We start from the raw sequence: 14,021 nt of genomic DNA on the forward strand, positions 1-14,021 counted from the left end.
CAAGGATCCCATTTGTAACCCCAGGAGCTGACACACAAGGCCTGATTTTTGGGTGGGCTTTAAACCATTGTGGAAGTTTAAGATCAAGGCTGCAGCATGACAGCAACAGAATTTCACTTCAAAGGCAAAGAAGCACAAAACTGCGCCAAAGTCTTTATTTGAAAAACTCCCAGAGACGTTTCTAAGACAGATTTTCTGTAAAATCTGTTGCATTCACAACTACAGAATGTTATGATGTAGCACAAAAGTTTTTATAGCTACTCAAGTACAATAAAGGAATCCCAGGCTCAGGCCTATAAACCCTCTTACAGAACAGCACCAATTATGATATTTCCTACATATAACTCCTTCAAATCAGCAGCTATTTCTGTATCAACTGGGCATTCAAAAATTATGCAGGAATGTTGATAATGCTGTTCCGGGTGTGGTAATGCCTATTGGATTCATGGACTGTTATTTTTTGCCCTATAATCAAAACCCAATTAAAATACAGTTTTGGGGAAGAATTGTGAGCCACATGGATGGATTTCAAATAATTCCCAGCCACGTGTTAAAGGGCTTATTTATTAATATTTTTAACACGCTTTATTCTGTCTCCCAGCTATGTAGCAGTGCCCTCTTTGCTGTTTTACAAACTGTAACTTACAATGACGGTCGTTATTATTCATAGATTCATAGAATTTATGATTGTAAAGGATGATTAGATGATCTAATCCCACCCCCCGCTTAGCACAGGCCAGGCATCTCATCCAGTTACTCCTCTGTTGAACCCAGTAAGTTGTGTTTGATGAAACTGGATCTTCTGGAGAGACATCTTTTCTTGACATGAGAAATTCAAAAGGCAAATAATTCCTGGATAGTTCTTCCAATATTTAAACATCCTTATTGTTAGAAAACCTCAGTTCTGCACCTTGTTTCTAATTTGAATTTTCTGGCTTTAAACTCCAGCCATTGGTTCTTGTAATATGCCTTTTTCCACTAGATTAAGAAGCCCTTTAAAAACTGCTATGTTCTCATGATAAAGGTACTTATATGATCTAATCAAACCACCGTTAGGTCATCTTATGAATTTAATAATTAGAAAAATCTATTTATTTTGTAGAAGCACTTAGAGGCCCCAGTCACAGAGCAAGGCCCTGAGGAACTGACAGCATTTAGGGCTTGGTTTTTAGGAAACTCACTTAGGAAACTTCACTTATCTTCTCTGTTATGGATTTCTAGAGTGTCCTTGGGCACGTCACGCTGCTCCTCTGGTTCTCAGCTGCTCACCTATAAGATGCGAACACCAAGATTTCCTCTACAGCATATATATGTTAACAACTGCCAAGTGCTGGGGGAACAATGTTAGTCGCTGTGCTGCGCACAGTGGAAGCACTTAACAAGACGGCAATCCTTAATCATTGTCTAACTAACCGAAAAAAATACCATCTGCACGTTAGATATGGGTCGAGGTTGAGTGTCTCCTGTACTGAGCTCTAAAACAAGTGCTGATTACTGTTGTGAAGTAACCGTGTTTTAAATTAAAGCAACAGTGAGGCATGACTACATTAGGTAACGGAGTGCAATGCTGTGTGACTCGATCTAGTGCTGACCTCAGCTGTTTCTCCCTCACATCGTGCAGAAATGTTGTTTGGATCCCAGAGATAAATGATTCAGTGGCAGATGACTTGGGTTTGAACTGAAATGACCGACCGAATGCCCCCCTATTTTTTTCCATGCCACATCTGCACCTTGAGCACAGGTACGGATAAAAGCTGGAGGAAAACACTGTCTTCAGCTGTCCCAGCTGGAATAGCTTTCCTCTTATCCCCATACTGTTTCTTTTCCATCCGTGGTGGTATCCTCAGGACTCCTCTTTGCTTTTACTTGCAGATTCTTACTCGTTTCTGCTCAGAAACTCTACAACCCCTAGGATGTCGTTTCCTTTCATCAATGTGTATTTCCATGACTTGTGGTAAGGACAACAGGTACTTATGTTTTTATCAACACTAAGTGCTTTCTTTTCTTCTCTGGCATGGCACTATGCAAACCCATGCATTAGCTGAGTAGCTCAGGGTTAAGAACCCTGAATGGGAAGAATAAACCTCTAAAGTCAGGATGTGTATTAGCTATTATCTGTTGCTCACTCTTAATTACCCGTTCCTTTATTTGTCTCCCTTTAATGGGATGTCAACCACCATTTTCCAGCCTCTCACTCAGCGGCTGATTTGCCAGGAAGGTAGGTACAGGCACACGTTTAGCCATGGTGGGCAGAATTGTGCTGGCAGTTACACAAGTGTGGACCTGGGCTAACCCCATGAAAATGCTTCAGGTTTCAACTGATATAGTTGCCTGCTCGACCGCCTTCAATGTACCAAGCTGGGTGCTTGTGCCAAACTGCCTGAAGTTGAAGCCTGTGTGTCGGGACACTGAATCACCTTCACGGGAGGGTCCTGAGCAGAGCTGTGCTACCCCGAGGCATGCTGTCCTCTACCCTGCAGGTGCCCACCAGAAGTACACAAGCGGCATCATTTCACTGTAAATTACTGAGGGGCGTGAAATGAATAGCTACCTGCTTGCTGCCTCATTCCTCTCACTCCCTCTGCACAAAGGGGATGTGCTTTGTGAGGACGGTGTGGATGACTCTCCCTTCTCACACAGGTCCTGCATGAAAGCGCAGCCAGGGGAGGTCCGGGGCCTCTCCACACTTGGTTTACTTGAAAGAGTAAGGAAAGAAACGTGCCCATGCAGCGGTTACTGACTGCAAAGGCTCACATTTTTCCTGTGAAAGAATCAGTCAGGGTAGAGTTAAACTCACATCTCTCTAGCATTCACCTGCATTTGCAAATAAATCAGCCATAAGAACAACTTAGACAGCCTCCACCTACCTGGCTTCTCCACTGAAAGACGTGGGAGAATGCCAGTGGTGCTGCCTGTTTTTCTGCAACTTCTGTCAGCATTTCAGGTATCACACTGAATTTCGCAGGATCCTGTAGAGATTACAGTGCTTTCATTGCAACTTTAGGCTGATTCACATTTGCTCTGAGAGCCTACACTGGCTTAAAAGCAGCTCTGGAGGTGACGGCTTAGGGCAAATGAAGCCCACATGGCAGCTGCAGGCCCGGTTGGCAAGCCTTGGTGGTGCTTGGGGCTGCAGCTTGGACAGGGCTTCAAAGAAGCTGCAGCATAGCAGCACAAGCTGCAGAAAATGTGAAGGATAATGTAGCAAGGCTGTTTTTCCTGTCATTCACTATAGGGCGGAAGATAACTCCACTGATCTGCCCCCTCCGTTCTAGGGCAGCGTGGATTTTGAAGGTTTTTGGCATAAGGCATTTATAATATGTAGAGTTCTATGCAGGTCCTGGATGTTCCTCTCTTGAGTGCACAGCTTGGAAAATAAACTTACAGAATTTTTCCAGGTGGTAGTAAAAGGAGCCCCCTGATAAATTCATACACATTTGTGCCCTGAGAAACGGGCAGTGGTTGTGAGGTGACAGGGTTAATGCAGCCGCATGCAGGTGTAAACCAACACCTCTTCCTGCTGTGTTCTGGCTAACTCCATCGTTGCCCCTTTACATTTAGGACTGTTTCCAAGCAGCTTGCTACTACCCAGCCTGCCTGGTTATGGGCTGCAGAGATCACAGCAACAAGTACAACGTAATAAAAAGCAGTTGAAATAACAGCAAAAAACAACTGCAACAAACCTAAAACAAAATGTCCATCTCAGCAGTGCAGGACTGTTTTGTTGTTGTTGTTCTTGTTGTTGTTTTGTTTTTAAGGGACATTTCAGGCAAGGCTTTCCTGTTAATAAACCCACACAGCAACATTTGAAAGTAAATACTTGTCATCTAGAGGTCTGTTCCTACTGTAAGACTGCAAGGTCAGATTGTGCTCTGAAGGATACTGATATCTGGATTAAAACAAAACAATTGTGGGGATTTTGGAGAGCCACATCCCAGAGAAATAAATCACCCACGCAGTTCGGCGTGTGCCGGATTACTGTGTCTGTGATCGAGAGTTGCTCTGTACACACGCCGTTTGAGCACAGCAGGCTGGAGCACCCAGCACCGGGGCTGCTGCGTGCATGCGATGCATTTGCAGTCATCAAGCAGCCAACTGCTGAACGGCAGGCACTTGGAAAAGCAGCTGATAGCCATGGCAATACAAGCTGTGTCCCTGAGCTTTTCCTGCAGGACAAAAGATCAGATTGCATTGTGCAGAAAATCCCATTTTATAAAGGATGGTCTGGCAATTGCTGTGCTCCCTCGGAGACCTTGGGTATCCTGTTAGAACAGGGACCTGAAATCTGGACGCTGTGGGCCCATATCTTGAGTTAAATTTTATTTTTTGGACAGATAGTAGCTCACGTCATCTGGGAAAGAAAATACCGGTGTGACAGACAACAGAATTTATTTTTCAAAAGTTTGGAAATCCAAATTCTGCATGACAAAGAGCATTTACCCACTGCTGATAACCGTAAGCAATGGACAAACCGTTTACCATATTGTTGCTCTGTTTCCCATGTATACACTAGAGATTACCCACTTACCACTGCTGAAACATACTTGGAGGTTGGAAATTGGACATTTCGGTAACTGTGATTTCAACTGTAATGACCCATACAGGTCATTACAGGTACCTCAAGGGAGGCTGTAGCGAGGTGGGGGTTGGCCTGTTCTCCCACGTGCCTGGTGACAGGACGAGGGGGAATGGGCTTAAGTTGAGCCAGGGGAGTTTTAGGTTAGATGTTAGGAAGAACTTCTTCACTGAAAGGGTTGTGAGGCACTGGAACAGGCTGCCCAGGGAAGTGGTGGAGTCACCATCCCTGGAGGTCTTTAAAAGACGTTTAGATGTAGAGCTTAGGGATATGGTTTAGTGGGGACTGTTAGCGTTAGGTCAGAGGCTGGACTCGATGATCTTGAGGTCTCTTCCAACCTAGAAATTCTGTGTGATTCTGTGTGTGATACAAACCATGTTTCAGCTACATGTGGCTGCTGCAGCAGAAATATAGGATGCAAAAACACCATGTCCTGAAGGGCGTGCAAAGAATAGACACAGCCTGCACACGGTGCAGGAGCTGGAAAGGGAACACCGAAGTATTTGCTAACATTTTATTGAGGCATTAAGCTCCTGTGCGCATCCACCTCTGTGTTGAACGCATCAGGTCAGTGCCTGATTCTTTCGGAAATTCACTTTTTTGGATTCAAGCGTGGGCTTTATGCCGGCTTCCAACACAACTTGGGCAAACGACAGCAAATGCTTCTTGCCAAACATTTCTTTCGCCCCTCTGCCAGAAGCCAGACACCACCTACGGGGCCGGGGGGGGGGGGGGGGGGGGCTCAAAGGACCGAACAACCCCAGGCCGGGCCGGGACTCCCGGTACCGAAGCGGGCCCGGGGCTTGAAGGAGATCCCCGAGGGGGGATGTTGGGGATGTTTGGGGATGATGGGGGGGATTTTGGGGATGGTGGGGGGGGGATAAGGCAGCGCAGGCGCTGTGGCAGCAGGGCCGGAGCGGGGCGGAGCGGCGGAGGGGCCGTGCGGTGCCGGGCCGGGCCGCCCGCCTATTTGAGGCAAAGTAGCGGGGCGCGGGCGCCCAGTGCCGGCCGTGAGGCAGCGGGCGAGCGGCCGCCGCTCGGTGCCCGCCTCCGTCCCTCCCTCCCCTCCTCCCCCCGGCCCTCCTCCTTCTCCTCATCCTCCTCCTCCTCCTTCTTCCCCTCCCTCCCTCCCCTCCTTCCCCCCCCCCCCCTCCCCAGCACCGCCGCGCTCTCCGCACGGGTGCTGGCGGTGTCGGTGCTGCTGCTGCTGGTGGTGGTGGCGGCGGCGGGGGGAGCCGCCCCGCGGGGCCGCCTCTGCCCCTTCCCCTTTCCCCGCCGCGCTTTTTTCATGGCAACATGGCGATGGCGGCTCCGACCGGCAGCGCGGCGCTCTGCGGCCACCTGGCCCTGCTGCTGCTGCTGCTCCTCGCCGCCCCCGCCGCGCTCGGCTACAGCTTCCCGCAGCAGCACACGTAAGTGCCGCCCCCGGGACACCCCCACACACCCCCCCCACAGCTCCATATACACCCCCATACACCCCCACACACCCCCGGGGGAGCCCTTTTGGGGGGCACCGCCGCGGGGGTCGCCCGGCTGCGGGACCGGCTCGGCGCTGCCCGGCTCCCTTCGGCCCCCCCCGGGGGGTGCGGAGCGGCCCCGAAGTTAGCGGGGAGCTCAAACTTCGCCGCTGGGCTGCCGGGGTGTGTGTATGGGGTGTGTATGGGGTGTGTATGGGGTGTGTATGGGGTGTGTATGGGGTGTGTATGGGGTCTGTATGGGGTCTGTATGGGGTGTGTGTGGGGCGGGGGGCAGCCCGCTGGGGTCCCGGGAAGGAGAGCCTTGTAAGCGGCCGCACGGTGCCTGAGGTGCCCCGGTCGCCACCGCAGCCCCTGCCCCCGGCCGGCGGGGCTGGGCTATAAATAGCTTTTGGGGAGAAAAAGAGCTTTTTTGGAAGTCGGCGCCCGGGAGCCGGCTCGCATCCGGCGATGTCGGTGCCCGGTGTCGCCCAGGGGTGCTGCGGGAGGCGGCCGGCCCCGCTAGGAAATGCCGCTTGGTGACACCAAATTAAAAGGGGGGAAGGCAAAGCAGGCAGCCGAGCCTGGGCTGGCACCGTGTCCTCACAGCCTGCGTGTCTGGAGGGGGAGAGAGATCTCAATGACACGGAGTTAATCGCCGCGGTGTCGCCCGTAACTTTGCGCTGCCCCGGTGCACGGCCGCTGCGTTTTGCCCCAATCTTCTCCTCAGTTTTGATTTCCTTGGGGATAGGGATGTGATACGTGCGTATGTCACAAAAAAGTATTTTCCGGAGCCTTTTAGCTGAACGTCTCTCGTCGCAAAGTGCGTTTCTACAGGCGTGTGTTGAGGCCTTCTGCTGCTAAGCCTTCTTCTCAGGAGAAGCGGCGTTGTTTATTCGGGAGGGCTGTAGCTCCCCGAGGTAGTGGCTGGCTCCGCGGCAGGCATGGTGGTTGGGGCTCCATCCTTCAGAAATAGCTCCCCTTCCCTCGGCTTCCTCCTGAATTCTTTTGGGTCTCACATCCACGTTTCTAAACAGCTTTGACCTTTGGGAGCTGGTGGGGTCCCTTTTCTTGCCGCCAGGTAAATGCAGAAATTCTTCAGAATAAGACCCTGAGAAATGTCTACCTACAGGGGGAGAGGAGGGAAGGGGACGTGCCAGTGCTCTGCCAAGTGCCACAGCCTCACAGCCTGATCCAGCGTTTCTCTCGTACCAATAATCCTGCCTTCTAAGAGAATTCCTATAGAAGTAGCAGGGATTATGGATGTGATGAAGCGCAGATGAAGTTGGTGGGATGCTTTTAATATTGCAGCAGCTTTCTCAGGGGTTGTAAGCTGTTGCTTTTTCCTCTTGAATTCTGAGTGCAGAATCATATTGCGGAATAAATCTCTTCTGGGTACCAGTTTACAAAGCAGAAACGTGTTGTTTGTTTTTTTGTTGTTTTTTTTCTAACTGCAGAAAGTTTTTCAAGGAAGGCTCTTGTGCCAGGAGAGACATCCTTAGGAGACGTGTAATTTGTAAATAATGCATTGGCCTTCCCCTCACCCAGACTGATGATTATCTGTATTGTTCTAATAAACTGTGCCAGCTTTTTAGCCAAAGCAGTTTTATTTCAGATCATTTGGTGTGGCTTACTAGGAAAAGATGTCGTGCTCTCTGGTATCAGTGGTGCTGTCCACACGGGCCTGGTCCTGTACTAAGAGAGGTGAGATGAGTAAAAACCAAACTTGGTGGTGAAGCTGTACAGTTGGTAGCTTCTCCCAAACGGGAAGGAATGGTCCTAAAAAGGCCACGAATTTTGCATGTGTCTTTGGTGGGAAGTGATGCTGACGGATTGCGTGCGGGGAAGAGGCACAGAAGGGACGTGAGACCTCAGCTTGACCTGGTATCTTCTTGCTTGCTTTATTCCCCTTGTGACCTGCTTTGTGAACCCAGAAAAAAAGAAGAGTCACGAATGGATATTTGATGATGATGCACAATCGCTGGGCAGTAGGTTAATGCCTGTAACATGTGGGCTGAAACGCCTTGCGCGCTGTGCCCTAGGGCTTCAGTGATTGTTTCTCGGGAAAGAAATATTTAATGGGAGAAAGAAGTGCAATGGTAGCTGCCACCAGCGCTCAGATAACACTCTTTAATTGACTGTTCCCCTCTGAGTAGTTCCCTTTCTGTGCACTTATTTTTAAAAGTGTTGGATAGAGCTTAAATCATTTTTGAAAGGTTTTTCGGTCAGAAGCTGAGTTGTGCTGGTGAAACGGGCTGCTAAAATCTTCCAGTTACGAGCCTGTTTTCTTCTCCTTTAGACAATGCACCCTTGCAACAACAGCAAATGACAGAGCGTTGATTAGAAACCTTGTTTGTCGTCGGAGTTTTTCTACGTGAATCACTTAAGTCATGTTTCACTGTAGGGCTCTCAGAAATGAGGCTGCTTTTTTTAAGCAGTGCCGGAGCCGGTTTGCTCTGACCTGCATCAGACTGAATGATTAGGGTATTTTGCTAGGGGGGGATGTGGGGGGTTAACAGCCTTTTTTTTTTTTTTTTTTTTGCCACATTTGTGTTAATTGTTGTCAGTGATTTCTGTGCATTGATTCTTGGTTATGTCCTCGATAAATCTCTGCTGTTCCACATTATCTCTCCTCCTGGGTAGCATGGTTTTAATCATCTTATGCCGAGCTAAGGAAGGCTCGGCTCAGCCAGTTGTCCAAAGGGGAATTTCTCATTGAGATTTAAAAAGCAAAATCCCAGATTGGAACAAAACCACTTGGGCGGGCATGTTAGGTGATGTCCAGTGACTGGCGAGGCTCTTTTTAGGAATGGTCACGTAGGAGAATACACGTTTGTGTGGTCAATGGGATTAGTGGCTGTGGAAAGAAAAGCTGTTGGTTGCTGTTAATTTTTCTTGTACATACTACACGGAGGGCTTCCTGTGGCAGCACAGCGACAACCTCTGCTCGAGTTTAAGAGGTTTGGTGTTAGGAGACTGAAAGCCTGGTCAACTGGGGGAGTCCTGCACCTGTATTGCCATCTCCTCGTGTTAGCAAGTGGCAGAGAATGCGGTTGCTGCCTGGGGAGGGAATGACCCCTCCTCACTTTGCAGAAAGGCTTTTTGTCACTTGGACTTGAAAGAAAATCACCATCTGCTGGAGGGTGGTGAGCCGTTTGCCTCTCATCGTGAGGAAGCAGGTGTGTGTGCAGAATGGCTGCGTGCTCGCTGGCGGGGCCGGGCTCTGGTGCCACGTCTCTGGCTGCTCGGCACGAGGACAGCGGGGTGTCTGCGGGGCAAAGCCTTGTCCTGGGGACCAGCATCCAGTCCTGCCCCTCCAGCACGAGGTCTGGGCTCGTCAGATGCGGACAGCAGCTCTGGGCAGCGAGCTCGCAGTGGTACCAGTGCTCTGCCAGATGCGGAGCCACAGAGGCTGCTGCCGAGATGGGTAAGGCCTGATGGGTGCCCGTCACCACTGGAGGGTGAGCTTGAGGTTGCCTCTACCAAATTAATTGCTTCCTTTCAGCAGGCTTTGATTTGTGCTCGCCACTTCACCCCAAATGAGGTTAACGATGGTGGTAGTGATGGCACATCTGGGCTAGCAGGGCTTGAAATAAATAACTCTATCAGGACTGGATGTTTCAGGGTTTGCAGGATGCTGTGTAGGGGGAGCCCTGTCTCTTGTTCTGCTGCCCGCCTGCTGTGCAGCCAGAAAATCTCTTCCAATTATGGTTTTGATGCTGGGGAAGGGAACTTGTCTGGAAAGGAGCGGAGAGGAAGTGGGGAGATGGCCCTGCTTGCCTTCAGCTCCACTTGGCTGAGCAGAGAGACAGCTCGCAGGGAGGGCGGCCTGCCCGCGGGACTGACAGACAGACAGACAGCCTCGCTCCTTCTCTCAGGGCTGGGTGGCCTCCGTGGAGGCACAGCCACCCGCTGTGGGCCGTGCCTTGGTGGTGGAGGCTGCTTTGGGGTGCACGGAGGCACCCAGAGCTGCCCGGAGAGAACAGGGTGGCAGCTGGGAGAGGGCCGTGTGCTGCTTTTGAAGTAATTTGCAATTTTTTTTTTAGCATTATAAACACTTTCTCTCCCTTCCTGTTACCAGTTCTGAATGCTCCCTACTCAGGGCTTGCACTGGGAACAGCTGTATATGAATTCCCTTTTGGGTGTAAGGAAGGAAACAGGGACAGCTTCCCTGAGAAGCGGGCAGCTATAGCACAACATGTCAGTGTGCACGCTGTCACCAGCCTGGCTCAATTATTAAGCGTATTCCTTGAGATAACTGGCTGACGAGGCCTAACAACTTACTTCAGACCTTGTCCCATGCCTTTTTCCTTCCTGTCCTTTCCTCAGCACGATAACTTCTCCGGGGCAGCAGGGCAGGAAGCCTGCTCCATCAGCACAGGTGAGCATCACACAGAGCTGGGCACGAAGACCCTCTTCCTGGCCCTGTGACACCTCAGCCCTGCACCCTGCCTGCAGGGATCCTCTTCAAGATTGTGGCTTCAGGAGTCTGAGTTTCTCAACCCAGTGTACACACTGAAAAAGAGTTGATACAAGCTCTTAGGAGAGCACGGGGGTTCCTACTGAAATCAATAAGGTTCCTGCACGTAGACCTGAGGGTAGAAATGGGCTGATGCGTAGTGCTTGGCAGGCACAGTTCAGAAGGTTTGTTGTAAAGAAGCTGTGCCTGTGTTGTGTGTGTGTGTGTGTGTGTGTGTGTGTGTGTGTGTGTGCAACAGCCCCTTGAAAGCTGAAGGTGGTTATGTAGAGGCTAAATGGAAACCCGAGTTTATCCTTGAACAACCCCCCTGGTGTTTTGCTTCAAAAGCCATCAGAAAGGCTCTTGAGGGCTTAAGTGCTGGGGCATCTGCGCACGGTAACATTGTACATGTGCACAAACCGTAGAATTTAGACTTTTTTTTTTTTTCCACCAATGAAATATTCAAGTGGATGAAATAAAAGAAAAAGTCATAACCAAGCGAAATACTTGAGTGAAATATTCAGCAAGAATGGACAGTATCTGAATGTTTCGATATTTACTTTTCCAGGAGCCTCTCGAAAGCAAAATGTGTTTTGTTAGCAGAATTATTTTTTCCTGTCTGGGGTGCTGGTAGTACTTTGTTTCAGAACTGTTCCTGTAATCCAGCCTTCATCCTCAAGTTTATTATTGCTGCATTGCATGGCGAGTGGGGTTGTTCACAGTGTTGTTACTGGAGAGTTGCTTTGTATCAACAAGCTGTTGGCATGGCTTTATTTGGGCTGAATCGTTTGATGTTTTGGAGAATGCATGTGGATTTCCTCATAACTTTCAGTAGTCCCACAAATCTAAATTCAGGAAGTAAGCGCAGTTAGCGATCAGATCGGGATGAGCAGGGATATAAACCATTTAGAGGAATAGCTCTGACGATGATAAAGCCCTGGGCACAGTTGCCAAAGCAGAAGTTGAGTTTGCATCTCTCTAATGAGTCAAGTGCTTTTGTGCATCAACAGCGCACATGGAGCTAAACCCAAGAAGGATGGGATGTGATGCACTTCGGCTCTGGTTTGTGTCCAAATCCCTGAACTTCTTGCAGAGAAGAGGAGATCTTTACAATGGAGGAGCCTCCTGCCCCCTGCCATGGTCCATCTCTGCTCATTAGGGGTGGGAGTGGAGCTGCTTTCCATGGACTAGGCTGGAGCTACTCGTGTGATGGGGGTGTCTGTTATGTGTTATGAATCTGCTGAAGCCACTGGGCAGACTTTGGATTTCTGTGGGTACTGCTGGTGCCAGAAGCTGGTGTGTTGCCCTCTCCTGTGCTGACACTTTGGGAATTCCCAAGGCATCATCAACTGTCCCCACAGTTGGTATGCGTATTGCTGAGATAGGCTGAGGGATGGATTACAAAAGGCACGTTCATTTACCTGACGAAGGTTGTCTATCTTGAATTATTTATGAGGCTTCACAGCGTGCTAGTAAATTTTGTAAAAGCGATGAAGTCCCTGTAATATGAGCCTCTTTGCAGCTTCCTGTGCTTTGCTGAGAAGGTGGAGGAAGGGAGAGGGAAAGGGCAGAGGGATGGAGCAAGGCTGCTGCTTTCACGCTGGGGTGTGCAGAGCAATGAAATGATGATTAGTTGGTCATACTTTGCATCAAAGCAAAAAGCTGTGTCGTGTCAGTGCTTTAGGGAAGGGCTGGGGGGAGGATGGGGAGTACAGGCACAAGGGCAGAGAAGGTGGAAAGCTCACAAGCAAGGTAGTCAGCTTCCCATCTGTGGGAATGTTAGTCACAGGGGTGGCTTCCTTTTAGCACATGCTCATTTCTATGGGGTTTTCTTATCTGAATCCTTCCAAATGAAGGACCAACCCAGAATTTCCTAGTTCTTCTGTATGGCTGAAAGGCTTGCAAGTGTGCTGCCCCTGCAAGGTGAGAGCTGGGGGCTGTTGCAGCCACGTCTGCTGCTCAAGCCGCGCTGACAAAAGTTGCTGCTTCTGTGACCCAAACTCAGTTTGGGGTGCTAGTGTGATGGGTTGCTTCTTGAGATCCCGTGTTTGCTGGCCATCTGCAAGCAGAGGCTGTGGAGCAGAGGATGACTGGGAAGACCTGTGGCCCCGGGAGCATGAAGGCTGTGTTCTCCAAGCAGGGAAGGTGAGAGCAGTGAGGGTCCGGGTGCTGGCTGGCCTCGGTCCTGCTGTAACAATCAGCTCTTGGCCTTCCAAGCACAAAGTTAACCTTAAATTGTTCAATTGGTGGAAAGAATTGGGAGGGTATTGAATCTCCATTGGATGGACAAATGAGGACCATGATTTTCCTTCTAAATACTGGTCCCTTTCAGCTTGTAACAGGGCTGGGTCCTGCTACTTTCCTCTTGAAGCAAGCTGCCAGACTCTTGTTTCTTCTGCCGTGGGTGCTTAGTACTCTGCAGTGCAGAAGAATCCAGCATCTAGAGTTGAGTTTGACTCATAGAATATCCCGAGTTGGAAGGGACCCATAAGGGTCATCGAGTCCAAATCTTAGCACCACACAGATCTACCCAAAATTTTAGACCATGTGATGAAGTGCACAGTCCAATTGCTTTTTAAGTTCAGGCAGGCTTGGTGCAGTGACTGCATCCCTGGGGAGCCTGTTCCAGTGTGCGACCACCCTCGCAGTGAAGAACCTCTTCCTGATGTCTCACCTAAACCTCCCCTGCCTCAGCTTGACACCATTCCCACAGGTCCTATCACTGGTGATTAAGGAGAACAGATCCTGGACCTTCCGCTCCCTGTCATGAGGAAGCTGTAGGCTGTGATGAGGTCCCCCCTCAGCCTCCTCTTCTCCAGGCCCAGTGCCCTCAGCCACTCCTCATACATCTTCCCCTCTCGGCCCTTCACCATCTTGTAGCCCTCCTCTGCACACTCTCCAACAGTTTCACGTCCTTTTTGTGCTGTGGTGCCCAGAACTGCACACAGTGCTCGAGGTGAGGCCGCCCAGCGCAGAGCAGAGCGGGACAATCACCTCCCTCGACCGAGTGGCGATGCCGTGCTTGGAGCACCCCAGGGTACGGTTGGCCCTCCTGGCTGCCAGGGCACACTGCTGGCTCACATTCAGCTTGCTGTCAGCCACAACCCCCAGATCCCTCCCTGTGGGGCTGCTCTCCAGCATCTCCTCACCTAGTCTGTATGAATGGCCAGGGTTGCCCTGTCCCAAATGCAGGACCCAGCACTTGCTCTTGTAAAGCTTCATGAGGTTGGTGATTGCCTAGGTCTCTCTGCAAGGCCTTTCCACCCTCAACAGAGTCCACAACTCCAAGTTTAGTGTTCTCAGCAAATTTGCTCAAAACACCTAGTCCTACATTCAAATAATCTATAAAGACATTGAAGAGGACTGGCCCTAAAATGGAGCCTTGAGGGTCACATCTGCCAGCCAGATGTGGCCCCATTTACCACAACCCTTTGAGCCCTGCCTGTCAGCCAATTGCTCACCCATCGTATAATATTTTTGTTAACTTATATGCTGGACATTTTGTCCAGTAGGATCCTATGGGAAACTGTGT

General features: G+C 50.1%; 1 protein-coding gene across 2 annotated transcripts in view; it reads left to right on the plus strand.

Moving 5' to 3' along the window:
- The first annotated feature begins 5,744 nt into the window (after window positions 1–5,744).
- Window positions 5,745–14,021, plus strand: part of CACNA2D2 (calcium voltage-gated channel auxiliary subunit alpha2delta 2) — a 169,772-nt gene continuing 161,495 nt past the window's right edge. For both annotated transcript variants that reach the window (XM_082768358.1, XM_082768359.1), the window contains exon 1: window positions 5,745–5,988. In XM_082768358.1, the coding sequence (XP_082624484.1) occupies window positions 5,873–5,988 (116 nt within the window). In that variant the 5' untranslated portion in view covers window positions 5,745–5,872. The remainder of the gene's footprint in view (window positions 5,989–14,021) is intronic.

Source organism: Aythya marila, assembly GCF_965140915.1.
Source record: "Aythya marila genome assembly, chromosome: 10".
Taxonomy (NCBI): domain Eukaryota; kingdom Metazoa; phylum Chordata; class Aves; order Anseriformes; family Anatidae; genus Aythya; species Aythya marila.